This window comes from Arvicola amphibius, chromosome 9, assembly GCF_903992535.2.
Source record: "Arvicola amphibius chromosome 9, mArvAmp1.2, whole genome shotgun sequence".
NCBI classification, from domain to species: Eukaryota; Metazoa; Chordata; class Mammalia; order Rodentia; family Cricetidae; genus Arvicola; species Arvicola amphibius.
In genome coordinates, this window is record NC_052055.2 from 67,445,092 (window position 1) to 67,469,908 (window position 24,817).

A 24,817-nucleotide genomic window follows, 5' to 3' on the forward strand; every position below is an offset into this window, starting at 1 on the left:
TGCCTGTCCACTTCACGCTGTGTGTGACCAGATGCTTTAGGTAGGCTTCCCCTTTCTGCACAGCTCAAGACAGGCTTATTCGTTTACTTAAAATGTTTTGCATAAGGATATGCTGCCTAAGGTAAGAGGAGAATTTAGGAGGTGAGCCCTCCTGGGGGGTGGTCAGTAAAGGAATGGGATCAGCCCTGCCTTAAGTGTTGCTGAAGACCCAAGTGATTCTGGTACCTGGCAAAGGAGCCACTGTCCCTCACCATACCTTTTCCAAGTTTGTTATTCAGTCCTGAAGATCTAGGCCCATTTTTGGCTCGTCTTAGAGAGGAAATTAATCTAACATTCAAAACATTTTAATCACATTTATTTATTTGTATGTGTGCACGTTTATGTCATGGTACTTGTGTGGAGGCCAGAAGACAACTTGAAGGAGTTAGTTCTCTCCTTCTACCACATGGGCTTGAACTCAGGGGGTCATTCAGGGCAGCAAGCTGCTGGACCTGCTGAGCCTCTTACTGCTCTGCTCCAGCATTTAAAAAAAGAGTTTCAGAACAGATGGCCCATGGCCTCAACTGAGGACCAAAAGACCTGTGTTTGATCTGAACATGCTGATTAGCTCTGGACTGAAATCAGACAGAACAGCACATGGACACGGGGACTCTGTCTGACCTGGTGATAATTTGTGAGGCAACTAGGGCTATTAATAGCAATGACACTGATGACTTTAGTGGCTTCCACATAGAGAGCAGACTGGGAATCCAGGCCCTGCCCCTGTGTTGCTGGGACCTCATTTGACTCTAGTGAGACAGGAGTCATGTTTATCTGTATGACAGACCGAAGAAGACAAGTGGATCCCTCCTAGATTTCCATTCCTCATGCCATCAGATCTGCATCGGAAATATTTGCACTTGCATATTAAAATAATGGAATCACTGCTCATGCAAAACCACAACAAATAGGGTTCTTTCTGGACTGACCAACTACTTCTGATTTCCTGTTCCAGAATTGGTTCTTCTTGGGGGTAGTAACCATTTTCTTCAACCTGAAGGCTTTCTTCCAGGACCTTCTACAGAGCGGGGTTGGTGAACACAAACTGCTTAGCTTTCTTTTTGTCATGAGATGTTTGTCTTTTTCCTTTGTTTTTGTGATTGATAGTTTTACTGGGTGTGGTAGTCTAGGCTAGAATGTGTGTTCTTTTGGAGCTTGTGAAACATCTGTCTAGGAACTTCTGGCTTTCTGTCTCTTTTGAGAAGTCAGCTGTCAGTCTAATGGGTCTACCCTTATATGTGACTTTGTCTTTATCCTTTTTTGTCCTATAATTTAGTGTTTTAATTAATATGTATTTTGAAGGGTCTACTCAATGCCTCTTATAGCTTGTTAGGCATTAGACATCTCTTTCTTTAGAATGGGGAAATTTTCCTCTAAGATTTTGTTTAAAATATTTTCTATGACTTGGAACTAGGTTTCTTCTTCCTCTATAGCTGTTGTTCATAGGTGCAGTCTTTTCATAATGTCTCAGCTTTCTTGGATGTTTTGTGTTTGGATTTTACTTAGATTTAATGTTGTATTTTTTTGACTGAACTATCCATTTTTTCTACTTTGTCTCAGAACTTGAGAATCCCTCTTCTACTTCAGTCTGCTGAGGCGGCCTCCTCTGAGCTTCTGTTCATCCTCTTCAGAGTCTCGTTCTCAGGCTTATTTCACCATGGCTTTTCTTTAGTGATTCTGTTTCTAAACTAAATTCTCCTTTCATGTCTTGAAATGTTTGCATTACTCCAGCCGACTGTTTGTGTTTTCAAAGACTTCATTAAGGCATTTATTCACATCCTCCTTAAGGTCCTTGAAATATTTCATAATTGCTGTTTTGAAGTCCTTGTCTTGTGCTTCAGCTAAATTGCTTTTCTCAGGGTCTATTGCAATAGGGATTGCTGGCTTCTGGAGAAGGCATATTGCTTGTTCATATTTGTGTTTTTTGATGAGACTAGTTGTCTGGAGTTAACGGCATTTGTGGTGTTTCTTGGAGTAACTATCCCTGCTGAGTGGCTGTTTGCTTCTTTGGTTGTTGTTGCCCCAGTCTGACAGATTGTGGATAAAGAGAATGAGTTATGATCCCCTCGGTCTTGTAACCACAGTAGGTTTTAGGATTCAGACTCTGACTGGTCTCAAATTAAAGTCTGGTTGGAATTCTGGGTCCCGACTACCAAACTATTGAAGGTAGTGGGGTTTGAGATAATCTAGCAGGCGATGAAGGGAATGACTCCGGATGTCTCTTAAGTAGTACTCATTCCAACTCCATGAGGTGGCAAGGGGAAGAATTAGGGGTACCCTTGTCTGGCCATGGCTACTGGTGAATTACTCAGTGTTCTCATGAGGAACAGTACTGAGAGAATGAATCTATATATATTAAACTGTGTGTTAGAATGGCTTACAAGCTGTGGTCCAGCTAGTCCAACAATGGCTGTCTCCTAGTGAAAAGGCCAAGAATTCAACAGTTGCTCATTCCACAGGGCTGGATGTCTTAGACTGGTCTTCAATATGCATTGGAATCCCAATAAGTAGGTTCTAATACCAATAAAGGGATAAAGTCCTTTTATGTATGCCATCAGAAGGTGTGGCCTAGATTTGAGGTGGGTCTTCTGACATCAAATGATCCAGATTTAGGGCCGGTCTTCCAACCTCAGATGATCTGGGGTTAGGGCAGGTCTTCGAACCTCAGCTCAGTTGACCCAGTCAAGACTAATCCCTCACAGCCATGACCACCATGACCAGATGTGGTCAAGGTGACAGCCAAGATTAGCCATTACAAGTGGTGAGGCCTAAGGGAATGGAGTGAGGTTGGAAGGGTGAGCTGAGGTGTGTAGCCACAGCTGGACTTAGGCGTTCATTCTACTCCCTTCCTAGAGCAGAACGAAGGAGGGGAAGGAGGCACAGGTAGCCTCTCTGGGTCCCAGCCAAGTGTGACAACTGTGGGGTCTCTGATAGGGAGTGAGTCTCTAGTACCCCCCAGGAGTAACAAAGGAATGGAAATGGGCTGGAAAGAATTGCTGGGGGACACGCGAGGAAGAACTTAGGGGGACCCCGGTCCCACAGAAATGGAGGTGGGCTGAGAGGAGGGACTGAGGCAGGCAGCCCTGGCAAGTCTGAGAGAACCTAGAGAGACTAGCGTGGAGGAGGGGAAGGAGGCACAGGTAGCCTTCTGGGTCCCACTGAAAGGTGGTGCTGTGGGGTCCCTGGTAGAGAGCAGTTCTTTGTATGTGGGAAGTCATAAAGGACCAGGGATGGCTTGGGGGTATGGCTGAGGAAGGCAGCAAGGAAGAACTAGGGGACCCTGGGTCTGCAGCAGGAGGCTGCTTCTCAAGGCTGGGAAGGGGAGCTCTACCAGCTTTTCTTGTAGAGCAGGTGCTCACGGGGTTCACATGCACAACAATGGGAGTCCCCTGCGAGGTTTTGCTTTTCTCCCTGGCTTTGGGATGAGGACCACGAGTGAAAAACTGGACTGAATACACTTGGGAGTTTCTGCTTCCGGCCCATCCGGCGAAGATTTTGGCAGCTCTCCCCCATTCCATGGTATTGTGGGTTTATTTTGGGAAAAATGACCGTGACCTTCCTTAAAACTGTAGCTAAAGGATACTTAATAAGGAATTAAATTGGCACCATAAAAAAAAGTAAAAAAGGAATGGTGTTTTCTCAGATTGTGATTAAATGCATCCATTTAAAAATAAACAGGAAACAGGATCCAGAAGAGACCTAATCTGTGAGCGTGGCCCATGATGACAGTCCACATATTCTAGTGGCCCATAATGGCAGTCCACATATTCTGGTGGCCCATGATGGCAGTCCACATGTTCTAGTGGCCCATGAATGGCAGTCCACATATTCTAGTGGCCCGTGAATGGCAGTCCACACATTCTGGTAGCAATATTAGAAAAGGAAATATGCCACGTATGGTAACACACACTTAAAATTCCAGCACTCTATACTCAGAGCAAGGAGAATCAGAAATTCAAGGCTAGCCTTGGCTACAGGGAAAATGCAGTGCTAGCCTGAGTTACAGCAGACCTTAGCTTTAAAATGGAAGACACACAAATTGGTGGCGTGCTTTAGTTAACCAGAGCATTAAAACCTGTCCTTTTGCTGTAGCATCAGACTGCAATTTTCTTTCATACTGAACTCTGAACTGCTGTTTGTATTTTGTGATTTCGGCATCTCACCATTCACAATAGCCAGGTATGTGAGCACTAGGATGCTGGGAAGGCAATGCTGAGGAAGACCTCAGGATCCCTCAGAAGCAGACATGCCTCGTCCAGGCGCTGGCCGCTGGTGTCTCTAAGGAAGAACGCCTCACAAGGTGGCTAGCAGGCTCCCTTCTCCTGCCTGGCAACAATGCAGGTTCCCTTCTGGGTCATGTGTTGAGCGGTTGCATTTGGGGTGCAGCTATGAATGTTTTTCAGCAGGTGTAAGTGTCCGAGCCGTGGTTCCTCTCTCTGCTGCTCTTGTAGAGGACCCAGGTTGAATTTCCAGCCCCTGCATTGGGCAGCTCACAAATGACTACAATAGTAGCTCCAGAGGAGGCAGGGTCCTCTTCTGGCTCCCATGAGCCTCTACACATGTCTTATACGCACACAGACACAGATGCATTCACAGAGATAAAAGTTTTTTAAAACATTTTCTGTTAAACCCCAAATTTTAAAAAGAAACTATTTTCACCAGGTTCATTGTCCTATTCTGAAAGCATCTCTCTGACCCGTCCGTCTCACCACAGCGTCCTACTTGAGCTCATATCAAGGTTTCTTCTTTTTTGCGGAGCTCAGGTCAAGTCAGCAGGGCGGGAGCTAGAGGCTTAAGGGCCGCCTTTAACAGTGAGGTTGAAAATGACTGGTAGGCTGAGGCCGATGCCTTCAGAGATGCCGTCTTTGAGTGGGTGCATGTATGCTCATTACAGTTCTTCCATTAGGGGAACCAGAGCCACTCTGGTGTACGGTCTGCTGCTTCTGTGCACCAGGTGAATCTGTGCGTGACCGCACGGTCTGCTATTTTCCGTGCACCAGGTGAATCTGCGTGTGAATACTGAGGCAAAGCAGAAGGTGCCTCTTTTGATTCACTTGAACTCTGGTTCTGTTCACACTTGGCTGAATTTGGCACTGTCTGTAATCATAGTTAATGGAAGCATTGCTGTGTGTGAGGACCTGCATCACAGGCCATAAGGGTGTCAACCACAGTGGGGAGAAGGAGGCCCAATGGGTGGGTGTTTGCTGAATGTCTGAGGAGCTCATTAGAACAACTGCTGTTTGTTGCTGTGATAAACATGGCCAAAACTAAGTTGGGGAACTTTTTACTTAAGCTTCCAGGTAGAGCTGCCCACCATCTAGGGAAGCCAGGACAAGCTCAAGGCAGGAACCTCGAGGCAGGAACTGAAGCAGAGACCATGGAATGCTGCTTACTGGCTTGCTCAGTTACTTTTGTTATACGGTCCAGACTACCTGCTTAGAGACAGCACTGACCACAATGAGCTGGGCCCTCTCACATCAATAAGCAACTAAGAGACTGCCCATAGACGTTCCCACGGCAGTTCAGCCGAGATTCCCTTTTCCCATGTAGGCTAGGTTCGTGACAGACTGACAAAACTTACAAACATAGCACACAAATGGGCTCCATCTGCGGGTGGAAGTTGTAATTCACAGAGAACAGAGCTTATTGGGTCATAAACCTTTTTACACTAGTTGTGTTCACAGTGAGTCCTCCATAGTTTACATTGTGTATATTTATATTCAGAATTTAAAATATTCCCTAGGGACTGTATTGAGACAAAATGGGCAATTCCATCCCTGTACTGTGCTCCTGGCACCGCGTGTCACTGTACTGCGTTCCTGGCACCGCGTGTCACTGTACTACATTCCTGGCACCACGCTTCCAGAGTAATGAGCCTCAGTTCTTGGACAGTTCCTGGTTCCATAGTCTGTGTTGTGAAGATTCCCAGCCACTGTGTGCAGCCCTGGTAGAGCTCGGCTATTCTATGAATATTTATGTTCTTCCTCTGTCTTGGTGGGGATGCTGGCCTTTGCTTTTCTCATGATGCTCTGCCAATGCCTCCAGTTCCCAGCTGCTTCTCCATTTTGACCCAGCATTTGTTCTTGCTGCCCTCACAAGTCCAAATGGGGGTCAGGGTAGGAGTTGAGGAGTGAGGGTAGTCGGGATGAAGAGTTTTCCTGAGATGGGTGGTGGTGATGGTCGAACAACAATGTGAAGGCTCTTAATGCCACTTGGAAGTGAGTAAAATTGTAGTTTCTGTTAGTGAATATTTTACTACAAGTTATAAGGTTTCCCAGATCCCTAAAGCTGACTTGCTGGTAGTGTTCCAAGACCAGTTATGGATTTTTCTTCTTAGCCTTGTGGTTCATCTTCTTGGGACCCAGAGTTCATATCAAGAGTGACTGCGTGTGTGTGGCATGACCTTTACTGTAACGACAGCTGGCAGTGAGTCTATTCTGCACTGCGGGGTGAGCTAGCCTGCCATAGCTCCCGGTGTGGTGGAATTTTGGGTGGGAAAGCCAGTGGCTAGTTTGTATGGTGACACCTGCAGGCATGCTGCTGATAAATGACCGGTGAGTCTTGATGCCCAGTGGGAACCTCACAAGCTCATGAGCAAGTTCAGGTTTTTATTTTTAAAAATAACCAAATAAAATCAATACCTTATCTAATCACAGCATACCTAAATATTACCACTGTAGTGATCAATATAATATTTTTTACTTAAGTTTTGTCTTCTAATTTTATAGTAAGTCTTTGGAATCACATATCTTTAAAATCTTTTATTTCTTTTATTTTGCTTTAGTTAATGTATTTAATTTGTTTGTGTATGGGCATGGGCATATTAGGGTATGTGTGTGGAGGTCAGAGGACAGCTTGTGGGAGTCAGCTCTCATCATCACATGTGGGCCCCAGGAATCGAACTCAGGTCACCAGGCTTGGCAGTGGGTACCATTAGCCACAGAGAATCTCACAAGCCCAAATTTAATTTTTCTCTGTTTCCTCCCTCTCCCTTACCCCCTCCACCCACACCCCTTTCTTTCTACTGGTGACTGAGCCTAGAGCCCTGAATGTGTCAGGCAAGCACCCTGGAGTCAGGGTGTATCTTCATATCTTAGCTACTGGGCCTAGGAGCTTTTGCTTTGAACTGTACTGGTAGAGAATGCGGGAGTGGGGGAGGGAAAGATGGAGATGGGAGAGTAGAGAATGGGGGGGGGATGGAGATGGGAGAGTAGAGAATGTGGGGGGATGGAGATGGGAGAGTAGAGAATGCAGTGTGGGGGAGGGAGTATGGACGAGAAGAAGGAATTGCTGTGAGAATCTTACAGGAATTCGCTGAAGTAACTTGTGAGTTTCTTCCCTTTTTTCGCCTCCAATTTTTTTAAGTGTATGAAATTTAATAAGTTCCTAGTCCCAATACTAGCTGCAAAAACTTTAATAATGGTGTGTGTTGTATATGTGTGTGCGTATTACATTAACATTATCTTGGTCACTTTGAAACAAAGCCTTGAAATTAATTTAAGAAGCAATCGGTTGTCCCTTGCCCAGCACCCACCCCCCCCACTGAGGCCTGGCTCACTCTGGTCTTCTGTACCATCTCTCTGCCCAGCCCCTGCCCTCAGGCCTGGCTCACTCTGGTCTTCTGTACCATCTCTCTGCCCAGTCCCTGCCCCCCCCCCCAAGGCCTGGCTCACTCTGGTCTTCTGTACCATCTCTCTGCCCAGTCCCTGCCCACCCCGCAGCCTGGCTCACTCTGGTCTTCTGTACCATCTTAGGCCCATAGGGCACAGATGTACCAGTAAGGGTTTACAGCACTGGGCACACACCTGCCACTCTAAGTCATGACTTTCTTGGTCCTTATTAGATGTCATTCCAGTCAGAGCTATGGATCCAACTTCTCAAAAGTTCTTTTTAACTGTTCGTCTGTAACATAAAGAGCTTCTCTGGCTCCAGCCTTTCTCATGTTGATAGACCCGGTATTGTGAGGATGAGAATGGAAAGGACACTTGGGTAGTTCAGACTTGACTAGTGTGCCATGCCTTCCCTTCCTCCTTCCCTCCCTCTCTCCTTCCCTAAGTTCCTCCCTTCCTCCCCTCTTCCCTCCCTTCCCCCTTTCTTTTCTCCCTCCCTCCCTCCCTCCCTCCTTCCCTCTCTTCAGTTTTAGAAGCTTGGGTCTTTGAATGGTAAGATAATGGAAAGCTGAATCTTAAAAACCCTCTAATCTAAGTTTTCACTTGCTCCAGGAATTTCAGAATGACACCCATTGCAGCAAGGGCTGCAAACAATATTTTAAAAATCGAATTCTTATTCCTTCCGTGTACATTGAAAAGTTTCACATTGAGAAGTGATTGATTTTCGTGTTTCACTAAATTGGATCTACTACAAAGCTCAGGCAGATTGATGTTATAGAAATGGCAGTCTTAAAGGAACTTACATATTTAAAAAAGCTTTGGGTGAACAGTGTGATTATCAGCTTCACCTGTGAGAGAAATTACCCGGGGAGGTGGCGTCTCCCTCACACCAGGCTCTTTGGTATTGACAGATCCATTAGCGGGTATAATTAGAAAAGCAAAATCGGACTTGGAATAATTAGGTTAAAGTCACAAATGATTGCTGGACAGAATAATAAGTGTCGTTACTGCCGCAGCATGATGGGGCTGCGTGCCGAGATTTCTTTTCTGTGTTGGGGAGACTAGTGGTTATCCAGAATCAAGTTCAGAACAGCCAGGGCATTGCTTAAGTTCCTCTGAAAATGCTTGAAGTGTTTCATTTCCAGGGGGAAATGGTCTACAGAATGTTTGGCTAAACAAAAACATAGTCATAACAAAACCAGAATCAACCATGTCCCAGGAGTATTGAGAAATATGTGGCTTTGTGGGTTAGGATTCTACATATTTTTTGTTCTTTATCTTTCTCTTAAATCTTGGAACAATGGTAAATTTATTTATAAGGAAAACGGGTGCTCCAGTGAACAACCCCAAATAATTCTTGACAAAGACGTGATGGTAGAAAAGCCTACTGTTGGTAGGTCAGGGGAACTCTGGATTTCTAAAGGGATTCAAATATAATTATGTGTTTCTAGACTTTCTTCCTACTGATGCAAGAGAGGAGGGAATCTGGAGACAGATGTCATCAGTTCCACAGCAGTGGCCTTAAAGCCGTGGGTATCCACCCGTGATACTCAGTAGGCCTTGCCTCTCAGTGGCCTTGATGGTGCTCATGTCAGCAGGGTGAGATTAGAGACAAGAATGGAGGGGAGGTCCATAGTCTACATCGACAAATGTCCTAGGCATACTCTGAAGCCTACCAGGTCTTGGCTTTGATTCGTGGGGGGTTGAAAAGTCAAAGATTAGTGTTCTGATTTCTGACTTGAAAGAATTAGACATTCTGAGGAAATGGATACAACTGGAAATCAAGCATCATTATATTAAAAGCGATGCCCACCTAGACTCAGAAAGACAAGCATACTTTGGTCTCAGAAGTGGAATCGGGAGGGGGGTGTGTGTGTGTTTACGTGTGTGTGTGTGTGTGTGTGTGTGTGTTTACATGGAATAGAAAAGGGACCATGAGAGGAAGAGGAAGAGGTCTAAAGGAAGGGAGTAGAGGGAACAAGATGGGTGCATAGAAGGAAGTGTTTGGGGAACAGAAGAGGACCAGGCATGGGGGATGAAGGAGGGCAATGTATGTGAGTAAGAACCAAGTGTAGTGATGAACATATATAAAAACGTCACAGTGAAACACAGTGCTTTGTATAACAATCAACATATTTACTTTAAAATTTTTTTGTCATTGTGCCTACACGCCCATCAGGAATGCCCAGGCCCAAAGGACAAGGCACAGTTCCCTGGGTTCAGTGGACTTTGGTTCTTATCCCTTTTCTCGTGAACCGTGTCTTTTGTTACTTCTCTGTCTGGACCCCGAGGCCCCCTTGGGTAATGCACCAGGCCATCTGTGTAGTGGTAGCTCACTTCTGCAACCCAGCACTCGGGAAACTGAGACAAGAGGATCCCCATGAATTCACCATTAGCCTGGGCTTTATATGTACTTAATAGTAAATTTGAGGCCAGCTTGGGTCACACAGTGCAAGATTTTTGTATTGCATGTTAAGATCCCATGGCTGAGAAGCCAGCAGGAGTCAGACTTGCGGTACACAGGGTAGCCCAGATGAGAGGGGGTGTGTTAGTGAGGACATGACCCTCCTCAGGGTGCTGCCTTCCCTGTGCAGATGGTATTGCCTCTTACTGGAGAGAAGCAGTGGTTGGCAAAGCGTTATCAGCCCTCTTGCCCTCAGCATACCAAGAAGTGCCACCTTGCAATGTAGTGGCTCATATGTCCAGTCCCAGAGTTGGGGTCCTAATCCAAAGTGGTAACACAGGGCAACCTCACACATTGGGATTTGTCATCCAGGGATCCTCCCATGTTCTTCTGCTCTGGAGTCTCCTGTGCTCCTGTGTGACAGCAGGAACGTCAGAGTTCTCCATCCCATAGGCAAGATGTGGCCAGGTGAGCAGCGGTGGGCACAGCCCTGCCCCTCTGCCAGTTCTACCCACTGCATGGAGTCAGCCCTTATTCCCGTGTTGGCTCTGGCTCTGACACACCCTTTCCATTCACTTTGAAAGCATTTATTGTACTATCCATTGCTACTTTTCTAGTTAGAAAATAGATTCCTTTGTTTTCAGCTGGAGATAATTAAATTGCTTCACTAAAGTTATAAATTCCTTTCCCAAATGCTTATCTGAGATCTTCATTTCATAGGAAAGGACCCATGAGATGGGGAGGGAGTTCTGTCTTTTATCCAAGGCTTACATAATCCGCAATAAAACCAGACAATGGTTACAAAACAGAATACTAGAGAGATTATTCTGACTGGCTGGGCAGAACAGAACATCAGCTTCAATCTGTCTGTCCATGTGAACAGATCAGCCACTCCTTATTTTTCTAACAATATTTAATAGTTATAAATCTTATTTTCCCAATAATAACCCTGGGGTACTGACAGCTTTATAAAAACTAGGCTTTTTAAAAATTGATTTTATTATTTTTGATTATGTATATGTGTGTAGAGTTGTGTGGGTATGCGCCCTTCAGTACAGGTTCCCACAACAACCGTAAGAGGGCATCAGATCCTCTGGAGCTTGTGGGCCTCGTGATGTGGAAATTGAACGCCAGTCTTCTGTAAGAGCAGTATTGGGCTCTTCACCAATAAGCCATCTCTGCAGCCATGAGAACCACGCATTTGGCTTTTATATTTGTAGGTTAAGGTTCAAATGGAAACACGAAATTAAGATGTTTAATCTTATGTATAGTGTAAGCCTTTTGTATTGCACTGAGATTGTTGAGACTCATTTTTTTAACCACAAATCTAAACTCATTCTGACTTACCAAAATTAAAGTCATAAAATTATTGACTTTTGACAGACGTATTAGATTTTAAGAAACATTTAGAGGGTGTTATATTTTGTCCAGGAAGCTTTTAGCTCTAAGACTAATATTTTTAGTGCACTGATTTGAGAATGTGAAGGGTAAGGAGTTGGGTGGGGCTAGAGAACAATCTAATGGCCCAAGTCCTTTAGTGTCATCATTATCCCATCTGCCAGCTCCCCCCGCCAGGCTCCCACCCATTCTGAACGTGATTGTTTGGGCTTCGTTGATTACATGCACACACCATTGCCTTCCCATCTGAATTTTATAACCACTATTTGACGGGAGACAGAACTTTATTATAGTCACATGGCTGTGGTGAGCCGATAGTGAGAAACATGGGAATCTGTCGTTGAGCTGGGTGTGGTGACTTGCACGGGTAGCTGCAGCTACTGGTGTTCCAGGCCGAGGCTGGAGAGTCGAGTTTTTGCCAGGAGCCTGGAGGCTCACAGCAGTCAGTTCGGGATGAGTTCCCCTCCACGTTTTCCCCATGGTGTACAGAAAGGAGAGCTCTGGTGCTGTGTGGTATTCCTAAGGATCCTAGGACTTGTTGTAAACCTTGTTTTTAAAGTAATAAATTAGAGAACTGTGGCTGTTAAAAAAAAAGTGCTAAAAACTGCACTCAGCGCAAAGCGCTTACCTAGCGTGCACAGGCGCTGGGTTCTAGTCCTGGGCAACACAAAACTTTAATTTAAAAAGTCATTAAAACTTTAAAATAGTATTTTATTTCTGGGTAAAGAAACAGTGCAAATGGCTTATAAATCCTTTTCTGAAATGGTCTGTGCGGATCATAGTAGTTCTGAAAATATAATAAATACCCAACCCTTCTGCCCTGTTCTCTATTATAACCTGCCTCCACTGTCAGTGCCTAGAGAAATATTACTATCCCACAGTCTACGTTTTTAGTAGAAGAGCAACTGCACACGACAGGCACCTCTGTTCTTAACGCAGCAGTGCACCGCGGACGCTTCCCTCAGCATCTGACACTTGTGCCTTCGCCTTCTTCTCTTTCTGGGCTTCATCACTTGGGTGCCCAGCAGTAACCAGTCTTCAACTAGTTTATGAAGAACTCTTTGGTTCCAAGTTCTTGCTTTTCGTATGACATTGTTGGGGATAGCTTTGCCCATAAATCCTCCTTTGAATCATTAATTTTCTGCACTATTTCTCATTTTATTTTAAAAAATGTTGATCTTTTATTAAAAACAAAGCATAGCATAGGGCTCTCATATGTAGTTCCATCACCAGGTCCAGTAGGTTTGGCTGGACTTCTGTGAATTTTAAAATAGCTGTAAGACACCATACTGTATTTGTGCATGTCTCTATATGTGTTTTCCAAGGTGGGAGTATTTGTTTTCTACATCATTATTGCTTGTGGTCTGCACTCATCAGTAGCAAGTCTTTGTCTCATCTTCCAGGCTGCCTGCTGATATTCTCAATTGTTTACTTCAGTCCCAAACCGGGGTCTTGTTAAGTAGCAGGGTATGAGATGAAGCCCCTGACCGTTGTGGGCTGCTCAAGTGTGTCATGACAGATTAGGAATCAAGTAAATAAGTCAAGGGAGGTCTGTTGCTGTAGCAGGGATGCAGTAAGGGATGTTGGTGGGTCCATGACGTTCAAGTGCCATGCCCTGGACGTGCCGTGCAGAGGGAGAAGGAAGTCGAGATGTTCAGGATGCTCATGAGGAGGAATCTACAAACTCAAAGACAGTATCTCACGGGATAGCTGTGTCAGAACCGTCTACATATGACAGTATCTATCTCACGAGATAGCCATGTCAGAACCCTCTACATGTGACAGTATCTCACGGGATAGCCATGTCAGAACCCTTTACATGTGACAGTATCTCACGGGATAGCCATGTCAGAACCCATGTAGATACCTCTCCAGTGAGAGGCTGGCCCTCCAGTGAGGGTGACTCTGTGCTCCTCACTACTAGGATGACTTAGTGACTGTCTTGACCCCACTGTGTGGCTGTGACTCACCTGCTCCTGTGTGTCCAGTCCTAGGAGTCGTACAAGTGATGGAGGTCCTGGACCAAGTGTCTGTGCACTGCTTCACAGTGCAGTCAGCTGCGATAAGCCTGTCTGCTTCCCCAGCGGGAGCATTAGGGACATGCAACCAGGCAGTCTGTTACCCCAATAGAAACAAAAATATAAAATGACTAGGAATGAACTTGATAAATATGTAATATCCGTGTGACAAAACTTTAATTTGCTCCAGAGGGACCAAAAATACAACTCAAGTAAAAGTGGTACCGTGATGTTTGTGGCCAGGAACCTGCAGCATGGTAAGCAATATCCACTCTCATTTAGGCTGCAGTTTGAATATGAATCAATAAAAATGTCAATATGTTTTAGGGGCTAAGGGGGAATTTGGTTAGCTTATTTAAAAAATTATTTTGCAAAAGTAGTTAAACAAGATTTCAAAAATAAACAGGAAACAGACCCAAAGACGTACTTAAGAAACTAACTTGGTGAAAATAGTGTTGCACAAAAATAAGTTATTACAGTCACAAACAACTATATTCATTAATGGCAGAAATCACTTCTCAAATCATTGAGGAAAAATGGCAAAACAGGGGTCTTAGATTCATAGTGTATGCTTTGCACAAGTTAAATCTGAAATATATTTAAGATTTACATGCAAAAAAGTGATATATTATAAAGCATTAACAGAAAAGTTATTGTATATTCCAAGGTCTTCCTGCCATAGTAACATGAGGGACCTATTCATGAAAACCCACTTTAGCAAAGCCAAAAGGCAGGTAACAAGTTGATGACACTTCCAACCTGTGTCACCAGTAACTAAGCCCCCTAATATATAACAGTTCCCATGGACCACCAGGAGAATGGATCGCTAATCTAATAAAAACTGGTCAAAGTACCCACAGCTCATAGCAAAGGAAATGCCAATTTAACTATGAAGTGTTTAGTAAGAGAAGCAACAGATTGCACAATAGGTATAGATTTCCCCACACAGGGAGTTTTCCCCTTTTCCTTTTCTTATTTTGAGATCATCCAGGACATGGGAAAGAAGTTTTTATATATCACCAATGAGAGGCAAATCCATAATTCTTTATAAAAGATCTGGCAATATCTGAACATGTTATAGTCGGTTACTCAGTACTTTCATGTCTTTTGCTTGTTTATTTTGAGGTGTGGTCTCCCTGTGTCCCCCATCCTGGCCTTGAATTCCCAACCCCACTGCCTCAGCTTCCAGAGTGCAGGGATTGCAAGCATGCACTGTAACCCAGCTTTAGAAATGTATTTTTCTATATGTGTATGCATGTGAAATCTTGTAGGAATGATATATTTATTGAAGCCACATGGAAACAAAAGCTTTTATAATCAATGATGTAACACATAAGGGGATCTATAAGAAATAAACCAGGAAGTGCTCTGTGCACCTGGGAGCCTGAGGCAGGAAGATCCCTAAGAGTTTGAGGCCAGCCTGGTCTACAAAGTGAGCCCTCATGTCATTGAAGCAAATGAAACCGATTGTGAGCACTGTGCCCAACCTAACAAGGTACTTTCCTTATGGATCACTTTGTAGCGCACAGAACGGGTGTATGACGGGTGTATAAGGTTGTTCTGATGTTTGTATAGAAAGGGGTAGATAGGCAGGCCCACCATGGATGGATTAGCAGTGGTCATTACATATCCAAAAATAGATTATAGCCATTGCCTCTAGGGAAAGAGTGAGGTAGAGGGCTTGGCTGTAGACTTTCCACTGCATACAAGTTCACACTATTTGACTTTTAGACCTTGTCTGCCCTGCTCATATTAATAAACATGCTGGAGAGAAGGCTCAGCAGTTTAGAGAGCTTTCTTTTATTGACGTCTTTGGATGAAGTGGGAGAAGATGGCTGTTTATAAAGTCCGTGGAAGGCTTATCTGGGAAGAAGTGACCCAGAAGGTCCTTCCCAGGGCAGAGGGGACTTAGCGTTTCCATGACAGTGGTGACAGGCCTCTGATCAGCCTCTCTTCTCCCCATTGTAGCGGAGTTGCCTCGGTCTTCGGCTGTGAGGTTGGCCTCTCTGCGGGACCTGCCAGCCCAGCTCCTGGAACTGTACCAGCAAGGCTTCTCCCTGGCTGCCCTGCACCCCTTTGTGCAGCCGACGAACAGGCAAGAGAAGAGATTCCTTGAGCACATCTTTAGGGCCATCCTGGTCAAGAAAACCAGCAGGTAAGGAGCCAGCAACGTCAGCCCCACGCTGTGTGGAGAGAGGAGGGAGGACGGGTGGGTTTGTGTCACCACTAGGGCCGTGCCTCTTGACAGGGAAGCTGAAAGGGACAACCAGGGAGATGTTCCATGGCAAGAAACAATGCCATGTCCAGCTGCAAGGGGAGTTCAAGTTCTTATCCTCTCAGCTAGAACAATGTCTTCTCAGAAGAAGCATGCTCCCGGAATCACACAGCCAGGAAAAATATAATAAAACCATTAATCTGAGAAGCCAGGGTTGGAAACAACATTTTATTAAAGGCTTTATACAGGCTCAATGTTTCCCTCTAAAGTTTAGAAATACTTCAAAATTTTGAATTCACAAGAAGTTCTGTCAGTCACCTCTGAAGAAAGCATCTCTCCCACCCCTACCTCCCGCCCCAAACCCCACACTTCCTGCCTTCACCCCCACTCCTACCACATACCCCACACCTCCCACTCTACACTCCATATTTCCCGCCCCACACTCTCACCCCACATCCCCCACCTCCCACCCCACATCCCCCACCTCCCACCCCACATCCCCACCTCCCGTCTCACATCCCCACACCCCCACACACACCCCACACCTCCCACCCCACCTCCTCCACCTCCCACCCCTTGTCCCCCACTCCCCACCCCACATCCCCCAAATCCCTCCCCACATCCCATACTATCATTGGGCTGGTCGTGGTTTTAACTTTGTAGATGTCTGGAGGAGGATTTCAGGCTAATTCGTCCAGCTGAGTATTACTTTTACATTTTGACTTGTGCCTAAGTGGGAAAAGAGACAGACTTAGTGTTTCAAATGGAGCAATACTCATTTAAAATCCTTAAAAAAAATGATAAAAGCAGAAAGTACAATAGGTCTAGCTACTTTTATAATACTAAAATTTGAAGCTGGGTGTGGTGGTGGACACTGTGATTCCATCTCTTGGAAGGCGAAAGCAGGAAGGTCAGGAGTTAAAGTCTAGCCTTAGCTACACAGTGAGTCCCAAGCCAGTAAAGTCTAGCCTCAGCTACACAATGAGTCCCAGGCCAGTAAAGTCTAGCCTCAGCTACACAATGAGTCCCAGGCCAGTCTCTGTTACAAGAGACTCCAACTTAGTGAATACTAAATAAATAAATTGAAATTTGAGAAAGGAAATTGGATTTAGCCTCTGGCCAGCAGTCTTGGAAGGAATGGACAGCAAGACTCATGTTTTAAAGTAAAGGAAGCAGGCAAGTCATGCTCGCCTTTTAAGTCTCTTTGTGGTGACTCTGCATTGACCTAGCATAGTCACAATGGACAGCTGTGTGGCATGAGGTGACATGCCAAGATGGACTTCTCTTTATTTCATAGCGGGTTCTCAGGCTCTGGGCCCTAAGGTGGAGCTTGTTTGTGTGGTGGTCCTGGGCCCCTGTGTGCTTTGTAAGGTGACACCGCAGTGTCTGTCTGTGTTTTCATACTTGTTTCTTTGTGTCCATTGGCTTTGGATCAATATCTGGTATAATCACATGGGGAGATTATTCTGGGGGACCATGGCGGTTTTAATCTACACAGATACACAAGATATTCATACAATGTCAACAGCTTATGTTAACTGAGCGTTCATTGTGTTCCACATATGATAACTATAATTTTGTCTGCATCATCGGCTCTTGAAATAGGAACCCTGACTTCCTCCTAGTTTTGCAGGATAGAGACTTAGAGACATGCAACACGACCACAGTCCAAACTGAGACCCAGAGACACGCAACACGACCACAGTCCAAACTGAGACCCAGAGACACGCAACAAGACACAGTCCAAACTGAGAGTCTGTATTAAGCTTCCAGCAACTGCCTGAAGAGAAACTCTTCCACACAGCAGCCTCAAATATGTTTTACAGGGAGCTTCTAAAGGCAAAAAACATACAAAAAACCTGCATCTTAGTTGGCAGTTGCAGCAGGGGTAAAGCAAGTGAGCAGCTTAACAGAAACCAAGAACAAGCAGTGAGTTGGGGCATTTTGACTCAGAGTTTCTAGAATAGGGTTAGTCACTCTCAAGGCAAGGGTAGGGAAAGTTGGGACTTTTCATAACAGGTGGGGTGGGATTGAAAAAGGAAGGCTCAGTTTCAGGTTAAATCAAAGATGGTTCCAGCTGAGACAAGATGGAGCCACCTTTACCCTTTCACACTAGGGTACCAACTCCCATGCCTTCATTCTTAGCTCTGGATGCTCTCAGGGGAAGGGCTTTCATTCCCCACTAGCCTCCCATTTTACCCATCAACCTTCAGAGAAAACAAAATTTTGATAGGGAATAAAGAAAACATCCTCACCATGTGTTGCATAAGCAGAGCCAAGCTCCAGTGATGCTGCTTATCAAGCTGGTCTTTCAGTCTTGATGCTTAGAGGAGACACACACCTGGGCTGCTGAGGGAGAATGCTCTTGTACACTGTAAAGATTTGCCACTCGTATTAATTTAATAAAACGCTGACTGGTCACTAGCTAGGCAGGAAATATAGACAGGGTGACCAGACTAGGAGAATTCTGGGAAGAGGAAAGGCAGAGAGTCAGCCAGAAGCAGAGGAAGCAAGATGAAAATGCTGCACTGAGAAAAGGTACCAAGCCATGTAGTTAAACATAGGCAAGAATTATGGGCTAATTTAAGTTGTAAGACCTAGTTAATAATAAGCCAGAGCTAATAGGCCAAGCAGTTTATAATTAATATAAGCCTCAGTGTGTTTCTCTGGGACTGAATGGCTGTGGGACCAGGAAGGACAGAAACTTCTGCCTGCACTGAGGTCAATTTGTAGGGGTGGCTCTGTGTGCTCTGCTTTGGGCAGTGATGCTTGCACGGGGCCTGGATGAAGTGTGTGTTTACAAATGCACTAGAGCAAACATGAAGATGTGCCTCTTCCTCTTCTTACACCTGCAGTAGCACTCCCAAGCTAATTTGTCTGTAGGTCTCCTGGGGATGCTGTTAAAGAGCATTCTGGTTCAGCATGTCTGAAGTCAGGCCTGTGATGCTGCATCTCCAGTGTGGTCCCAGATGATGCTGACATCATTGCTCCATGGACCACACTTTGAGTAGCAAGGGTGGAGATGTCCTGACCCATCCTTATGTATCACCCACACAGTTAGGGTTTACTGTTCTTCTGTCTGGGGCAGGGCCCAAGGCTCCTGGGTGGAGGGCCCATGTTCCAAGTTGCATGTGATCTCTGGGAAGGGCTATCGTGCCAGGGAGCATCACTGGAACTTTCTGAGCCTCCCATTATATAATTGTCACAATGAGAGTTTTATAATTGATGACTTGCAAGACATATTTAGTCACATAATCAGATGAGCTGGGTGATGATGCCACTGTTTAAGAGCAAACCGGATCCCCATTTTGTCTCTTACAAGCCAACCAGGACAGCCAGAGGGTTAGACAGGGAAGAAGAAAATAAGGTTCTGAAGATTAAGGCACTGATGTTTGGGAGCATTTTCCAGAGGAGAAGGTGCCAATAACTGTGGCTGGAGTTCATTCTCTGCCCCAGGATGCCCAGTCCACTGTCCCATTGGCTCTAACACACACTCCATCTTCTGGGTCAACTGAGCAAGAGAAACATTAACTTTGTGATGAGTCTTTGGAACTGATTTTTTAAAAGAAAACTACAAAAAAAATTCTGGCAATGCATCAAGTGAAATCAAGGAAGCCTGGTCAGTGGATCCCTGTTTCCATCCTGAATGGTATTGGGTAGGAAGAGGTGAAGGCTGAGAAGGGTCATAAGGATTTTGTCTCCTGTGCAATTACTATGTTTCTGCATCAGGGACCCTCCCCCCATAACACACATACACACAAGCAAACAAGCAAGCAAGCAAACAAAAAATTCTCGAAGGTCTGTATCAGCAAGTAATTGAAGAAAGAAAAACAGAAGAAAGCTTACATGATTAATTTTTAACATGAACAGATAAAGCCACACTTTTAGCAAAGACTGCCAATGTCTGACAGCCATAAATACTGTTAAGTGAAATTATTTAGTTCTGGAAAAGGGAGTGAATGAAACCTAGCTAATATTTCCCAAGTAGGGCACACTGACGGATTGAGGAAAATTGCCTGCTCTGCTCTGCATCCAAATGAAGTGTACTGGCAGAAAAACCCACAGAGCCACTATTTGAAGCTTGGTAAACCTGCAGCATTTGAGCCATGAACACAAAGTTTTTGGCAACTAGCCAGACTTTGGGGTATGCAACATTATAAAAAAACAAACAAACAAACAAGCAGAAACCCAGCTTGATTCAAGCTTATATCATTCTCCATCCTTCCCCCATTTATTCATCCATCCATCCATCTAGCCAGCCAGCCCCCCCCATCCATCTACAAACATCTATTAAGGTTGTAAGAATATCATAGCTGTTGTTTGTTTATTTATAGACCATATTGACAAGCAGACATTATAAATAAAGCAAATCACAATTTTTGTTTCCTGGTGCATATAGCAGCTATCTCTACATTGTATTATATTCTTATTGAGTATGTGGTAGCTTTATGTTTTTTTAAAAAATGCACACACCTTAATTTAAAAAGTAGTTTATTGATAAACAATGCTAATGATTATATAAGCTGTTAAGAAAATGATGTCAGTAGACAGGCTCAGTACAGTTGCGACAAACCTCTGGATTTGTAAAACATGGATCAGCCACAAAGCATGATAAAACAAGAGTCCCATGTTCTTCTTACTGCACTGTTCCAGGAGCTGCGCCTAGGGGAAGGTAGAGGCTCCGTTAGATAGAACACTCGCTCTTCAGGGACCAACTGTCTGGCTAAGAAATCACTCATGACATATGTCATGTTACTGCTGAAAGAGAAATTTTATTTTAACCCAGGCCTTATTTCCTTAGATATTTTTAAATTTTGTGTTTATATTTTGTGTGCACGTGGAGACCAGAAGACTGCTTGAAGGAGTCGATTTTGTCCTCCACCGTGTGGGTCCCGGGATTCACACTCACGTTGTCAGGCTTGGCAGCCTTTCCCTTCTGTGACATTGCTGAGCCACGCAGGAATACTGAGCATGAGGTGGGAAGCGTTTGTGGAAGTCTCAGAAGAAAAGCTCCACAGTGCTGTTTTGGTGACTGGAGAGCATCCTGATGAACTGAAATCGTTAACGAGTTCCCCCAAAGGCAGCAGTCAGCAGTGACAATACCTCTGAACCCTGCCGTGTGACAGATTTCACCAAAATCCATGAAACACTGTCTGATCTTTACTTCTGGAAATCCTGTCAAACTGCATCCCTGTGCTGATCATTCTTCAGCTGAGTTTGTTGAATTCAATCAGAGTCAGTTTCCTTGGGAAAGTGACTCCGGCATAAATAGCTGAACATGTAATCTTGAATAAGTGGAAAGACTTTGTGCCTCCCTTCCTTAGTTCTTTCTGAAGACCACTTAGTGGATATATATTGAGCTCTACATTTTTCTCTGCTCCCCTTCCTGCCTCTCCCCTCCCCTCTTCAATCCCACTTAGTTGGTTTTAATGTACAATATAGTTCATTTTGCCTGGCGTCTGGGTATAGATAAGTTACTCTTTTTTTTTTTCTGTGCAGTTTTCATTAGAATGCATTGCCAAAAATCTTATACCTTGAAGGCTGAGGGAAATCGGCTATTAAGATGTCATGTCTTTGTTTTATGAGTATGGAGTTAGTTCCAGGTGCAGTTGTAGAAGGAGAAATGCACTGTGATGCTCCAGTTCCCAGACGTTGAACTGTTCTTCATAGCAGAACTAGTTTTGAGCTAGTTCACTGGGCCAATAGGGTTTCCGTCACTTATGGGTTAATGCTACTTGGACCCAGGCTTGCTAGAGTAAGGACTAACCTGGCACAGGGACTGGGCATGGTGGGTGGGTGCCCCATGGCCTAGTGGATGGGACTCACAGAAGAACTAAGCAGCTACAAACAACACAACATGCATCTAATCAAAATTGCCCTTGGCAACCTTTCTAAGTTCCCACAGAGTGCAATTCTGCCGAGATTAGACTGCTGTTTCCCTTCTGTGAAGCCCTTTTCAAACCTGAGCTAGTTGGTTTTATAGTGCAGTCCTTTCTAGGATGGCGAGGTGCTTGTCAGTAGGAAGGCATTTGTGGGAACTAAGACAGGACCAGCAACTCCCTTCGTCCTTCTGGAGGCTTTCTGTGGCCCACCTGCCTGTTGACTAAGATAATCGACATTGTTTTATGTAACGAATGTCCTTAGCAATTAAATTTCTAAGATAAATGTGTGTTGAGTAATTTTACTGGACAAAGATGACTCTAAAGAGATTCCCTTTAGGCCTTCAGAAACCTCCCTTTTGTGGGCTGTGATAGTGATGTCAGACTAGTACTTAGTCTGCATCTTTGCATCTTTGGCAGAAGTGTGTCAATGGGAGAGTCTTTGAAATGGAGATCGAGCACTCTTCATTAGCTCTGTATCTGGACAGATGGGTGGATTTGAACAGAAGAGTCTTAGTGGTTAAGGCCTTCCAGGCATGGAGTCTGGCCCAGGACAGCCTGAAGCCTGGGAATGCAGAGTTTGGCCCATGGAGCAAAGGTGGAAGTCTGAAGACCCAGAGCTGGAGCAAGGCTGAGGGAGGCCTCTAGAAGCTACGCCCAGCATTCATAAGGATTGGCTCCTGTTCCATCTGCTGGTCCAGCCAAGGCTGCCTTGCTCTCCCTCTACCACATTGCTCCAATATTCCTTTGGAACGGTGCAGTTGGTTGTTGAAATCTCTAGTAAGTGATTTCACATAATGGAATCTGAGACATTTTTCCTCTCAGATCCTGCTCTGGCTGGTTTTGTGTCAACCTGACACAAGCTGCAGTCATCAGAGAAGAAGGAGCCTCAGCTAAGGAAATGTCTCCATGAGATCCAGCTGGAAGGAGTTTTCTCAACTAGTGATCAGTGAGGGAGGGCCCAGCCCATTGTGGGTGGGGCCACCTCTGGGTCCTGGGTCCTCTTGGGTTCTGTAAGTAAGCAAGCTGAGCAAGCCAGTAAGCAGCAACGCTCCATGGCTTTTGCATGAACTCTTGCTTACAGAATCCTGCCCTGTTTGAGTTCCTGTCCTGACTTCCTTCAGTAATGAAGAGCAGTGTGTAAGTGGGAGCCAAATAAACCCTTTCCTCCTCAACTTGCTTTTTACTCGGGGTGTTTTGTTGCAGCAGTAGAAACCCTAACTAAGACAGACCCCATCAGCAAGCTGTCTGTCCTTCCAAGAACTTAACAAGTAGTGCAGATTCCTGAATCAGTCAACTGCAGCCGCCCCATGTCAAGTGGTGCTGAGAAAGGCCTTTCTTTTGGCTTTTTGTTGTGCAGTTTCCAGGAAAGCAAATCTCAGTAAACATTTGGGCCTCACTCCTAGTTTCTCTTCTTGGGCCAGACTCTAAAATTCTGGCAGCCCTTCCTCCCATCTAAGACAAGGCTTGCCCATGCAGTTGTCTCTAGGGTCCAGCTCCTCAGGGTGAGGACTAGGGGAACCAGAGACCTAGTGCCTACTCTAGGTTCTCATTGCCATTTCTTGGATACATAATTTTTTCCAAGAAAAGCCAGAAGTTTGGAGTTTTATGTGAAAACCTTTCTCTTTCAAATGTGACCTTTAACCCACGCTTCTGGCTGCTCTCCTGGGTGCACAGAGGTATCTGTGCTGTGGTACTGTGGTGTGTTGTCATGTACCTGCTGGGGCCTGCTCTCTCTTTCCCAGGTTTTGGACTTTGGGTTTCTCAGATGTCTCACGTGTTGGCTGCCTCCCTTCCTCCTTGCTGAATCTCCGCATCTTTGCAGTCTCATCATTTCTTTGAGTGCTAGCAAGCATTGCCCCTTAGTTTTCATTAGAGTCAAATAAAACTCTGCCCACAGGACTAGTGAGGGGGCTCAGTGGTTAAGAGCACCGACTAACTGTCCTTCCAGAGGAAGGTTCCCAGCACCCTTGCTGAGTGACCTACAGCCACCTGTAACTCCAGTTCCAGGGGATCCCGTGCCCTCTTCTGACTTTCAGTGGTACCTGCACACGAGTGGCATACACTTACATAGACACTTAAATAAAAATTTAAAAATGAATCTTTTTCTTATTGTTGTTTAAAGAACAACCAAAGCCGGCAAGATAGCTCCGCAGCTAAAAGCACTTGCTGCTCCTGTAAGAAGCCCAGGTTTGGTTCCCAGCTTCCCCTTATCTACTGGAAACCACCTTGAACTCCAGTTCCAAGGGATCCAGCACCCTCTTTTGCCATCAGACTTACATACATGCGAGGAAAATGCTCAACTACATAAAATAAAAATATGCAATAATTAATTTTTAAAAGATTCAAATATTGCTGGGCAGTGGTGTGCACACCTTTAATCCCAGCACTGGGGGGGAAGGGGGCAGAGTCAGGCAGATTTCTGTGAGTTCGAGGCCAGCCTGGTCTACAATAGCCAGTTCCAGGATAGGCACCAAAGCTACAGAGAAACCTTGTAAAAAAAAAAAAAAAAAAGATTCAAATATTAAAATCATGCCTTGGATTTTAGATACAGTGCAAATGGCTCTGAGCTTGGCTTATTAATTTACCAATAGTGGATGACATCTTGATAATACAGCCACACAGCACGGACACACGCGCACGCTCACACCACACACACACACACACACACACACACACACACACACACACCTTTGCCACAGAGAGTGTCATTTTTCACTCTTTGTAAGGAGCCATCTAAAGGGCGCCCCTTCACCGGAAGGGAACTCCTTGTGGACCTTACGGGAAGCAGGAATGCATTAGTTGCCTTTTTTATGGCCCACAAGATAACAGGAACATTTTCTTTGGCATTTGTAAAGGGCAAAATTGGAAAAGTGCAGAATTATATTGGAACTAAAAGGAAAATTCTTTTAAAAATTACAGTTGCGAGTGTCCCCTGTAAGTGGACTCATCTCTCTTCGTCTCTAATTTTTACCAATTACTTTAACTCTTGGGAGAATTAGGGCTTCTAGAGAGAGGGTTCATAATTCAGGAAAATACACAGAGGGTGAAAACACCTATAAAAGCGTACCTAGAAAATGTTCACACTCGAGGCTGGGCATCAGCCTGGAGCTAGCTAGTTGCTGGAATCCCACACAGTGGGCCCGCGGGTGACTGACACGTGTTACTGTGATGGGGAGCCACAGCAGCAGGCTTGCTCCCAGAGAGCAGAGAAACCCAGGAAGAGAGGCTAGAAGCTTGGTTCTTGAATCTGA

At 44.9% G+C, this 24,817-nt stretch overlaps 1 protein-coding gene across 3 annotated transcripts in view; it reads left to right on the forward strand.

Annotated features, from left to right (window-relative positions):
- The window catches only part of Rftn1 (raftlin, lipid raft linker 1), a 199,322-nt gene that overhangs the window by 70,652 nt on the left and 103,853 nt on the right, over positions 1-24,817 (forward strand). For all 3 annotated transcript variants that reach the window (XM_038342544.2, XM_038342546.1, XM_038342545.1), the window contains exon 3: positions 15,438-15,624. In XM_038342544.2, the coding sequence (XP_038198472.1) occupies positions 15,438-15,624 (187 nt within the window). The remainder of the gene's footprint in view (positions 1-15,437; positions 15,625-24,817) is intronic.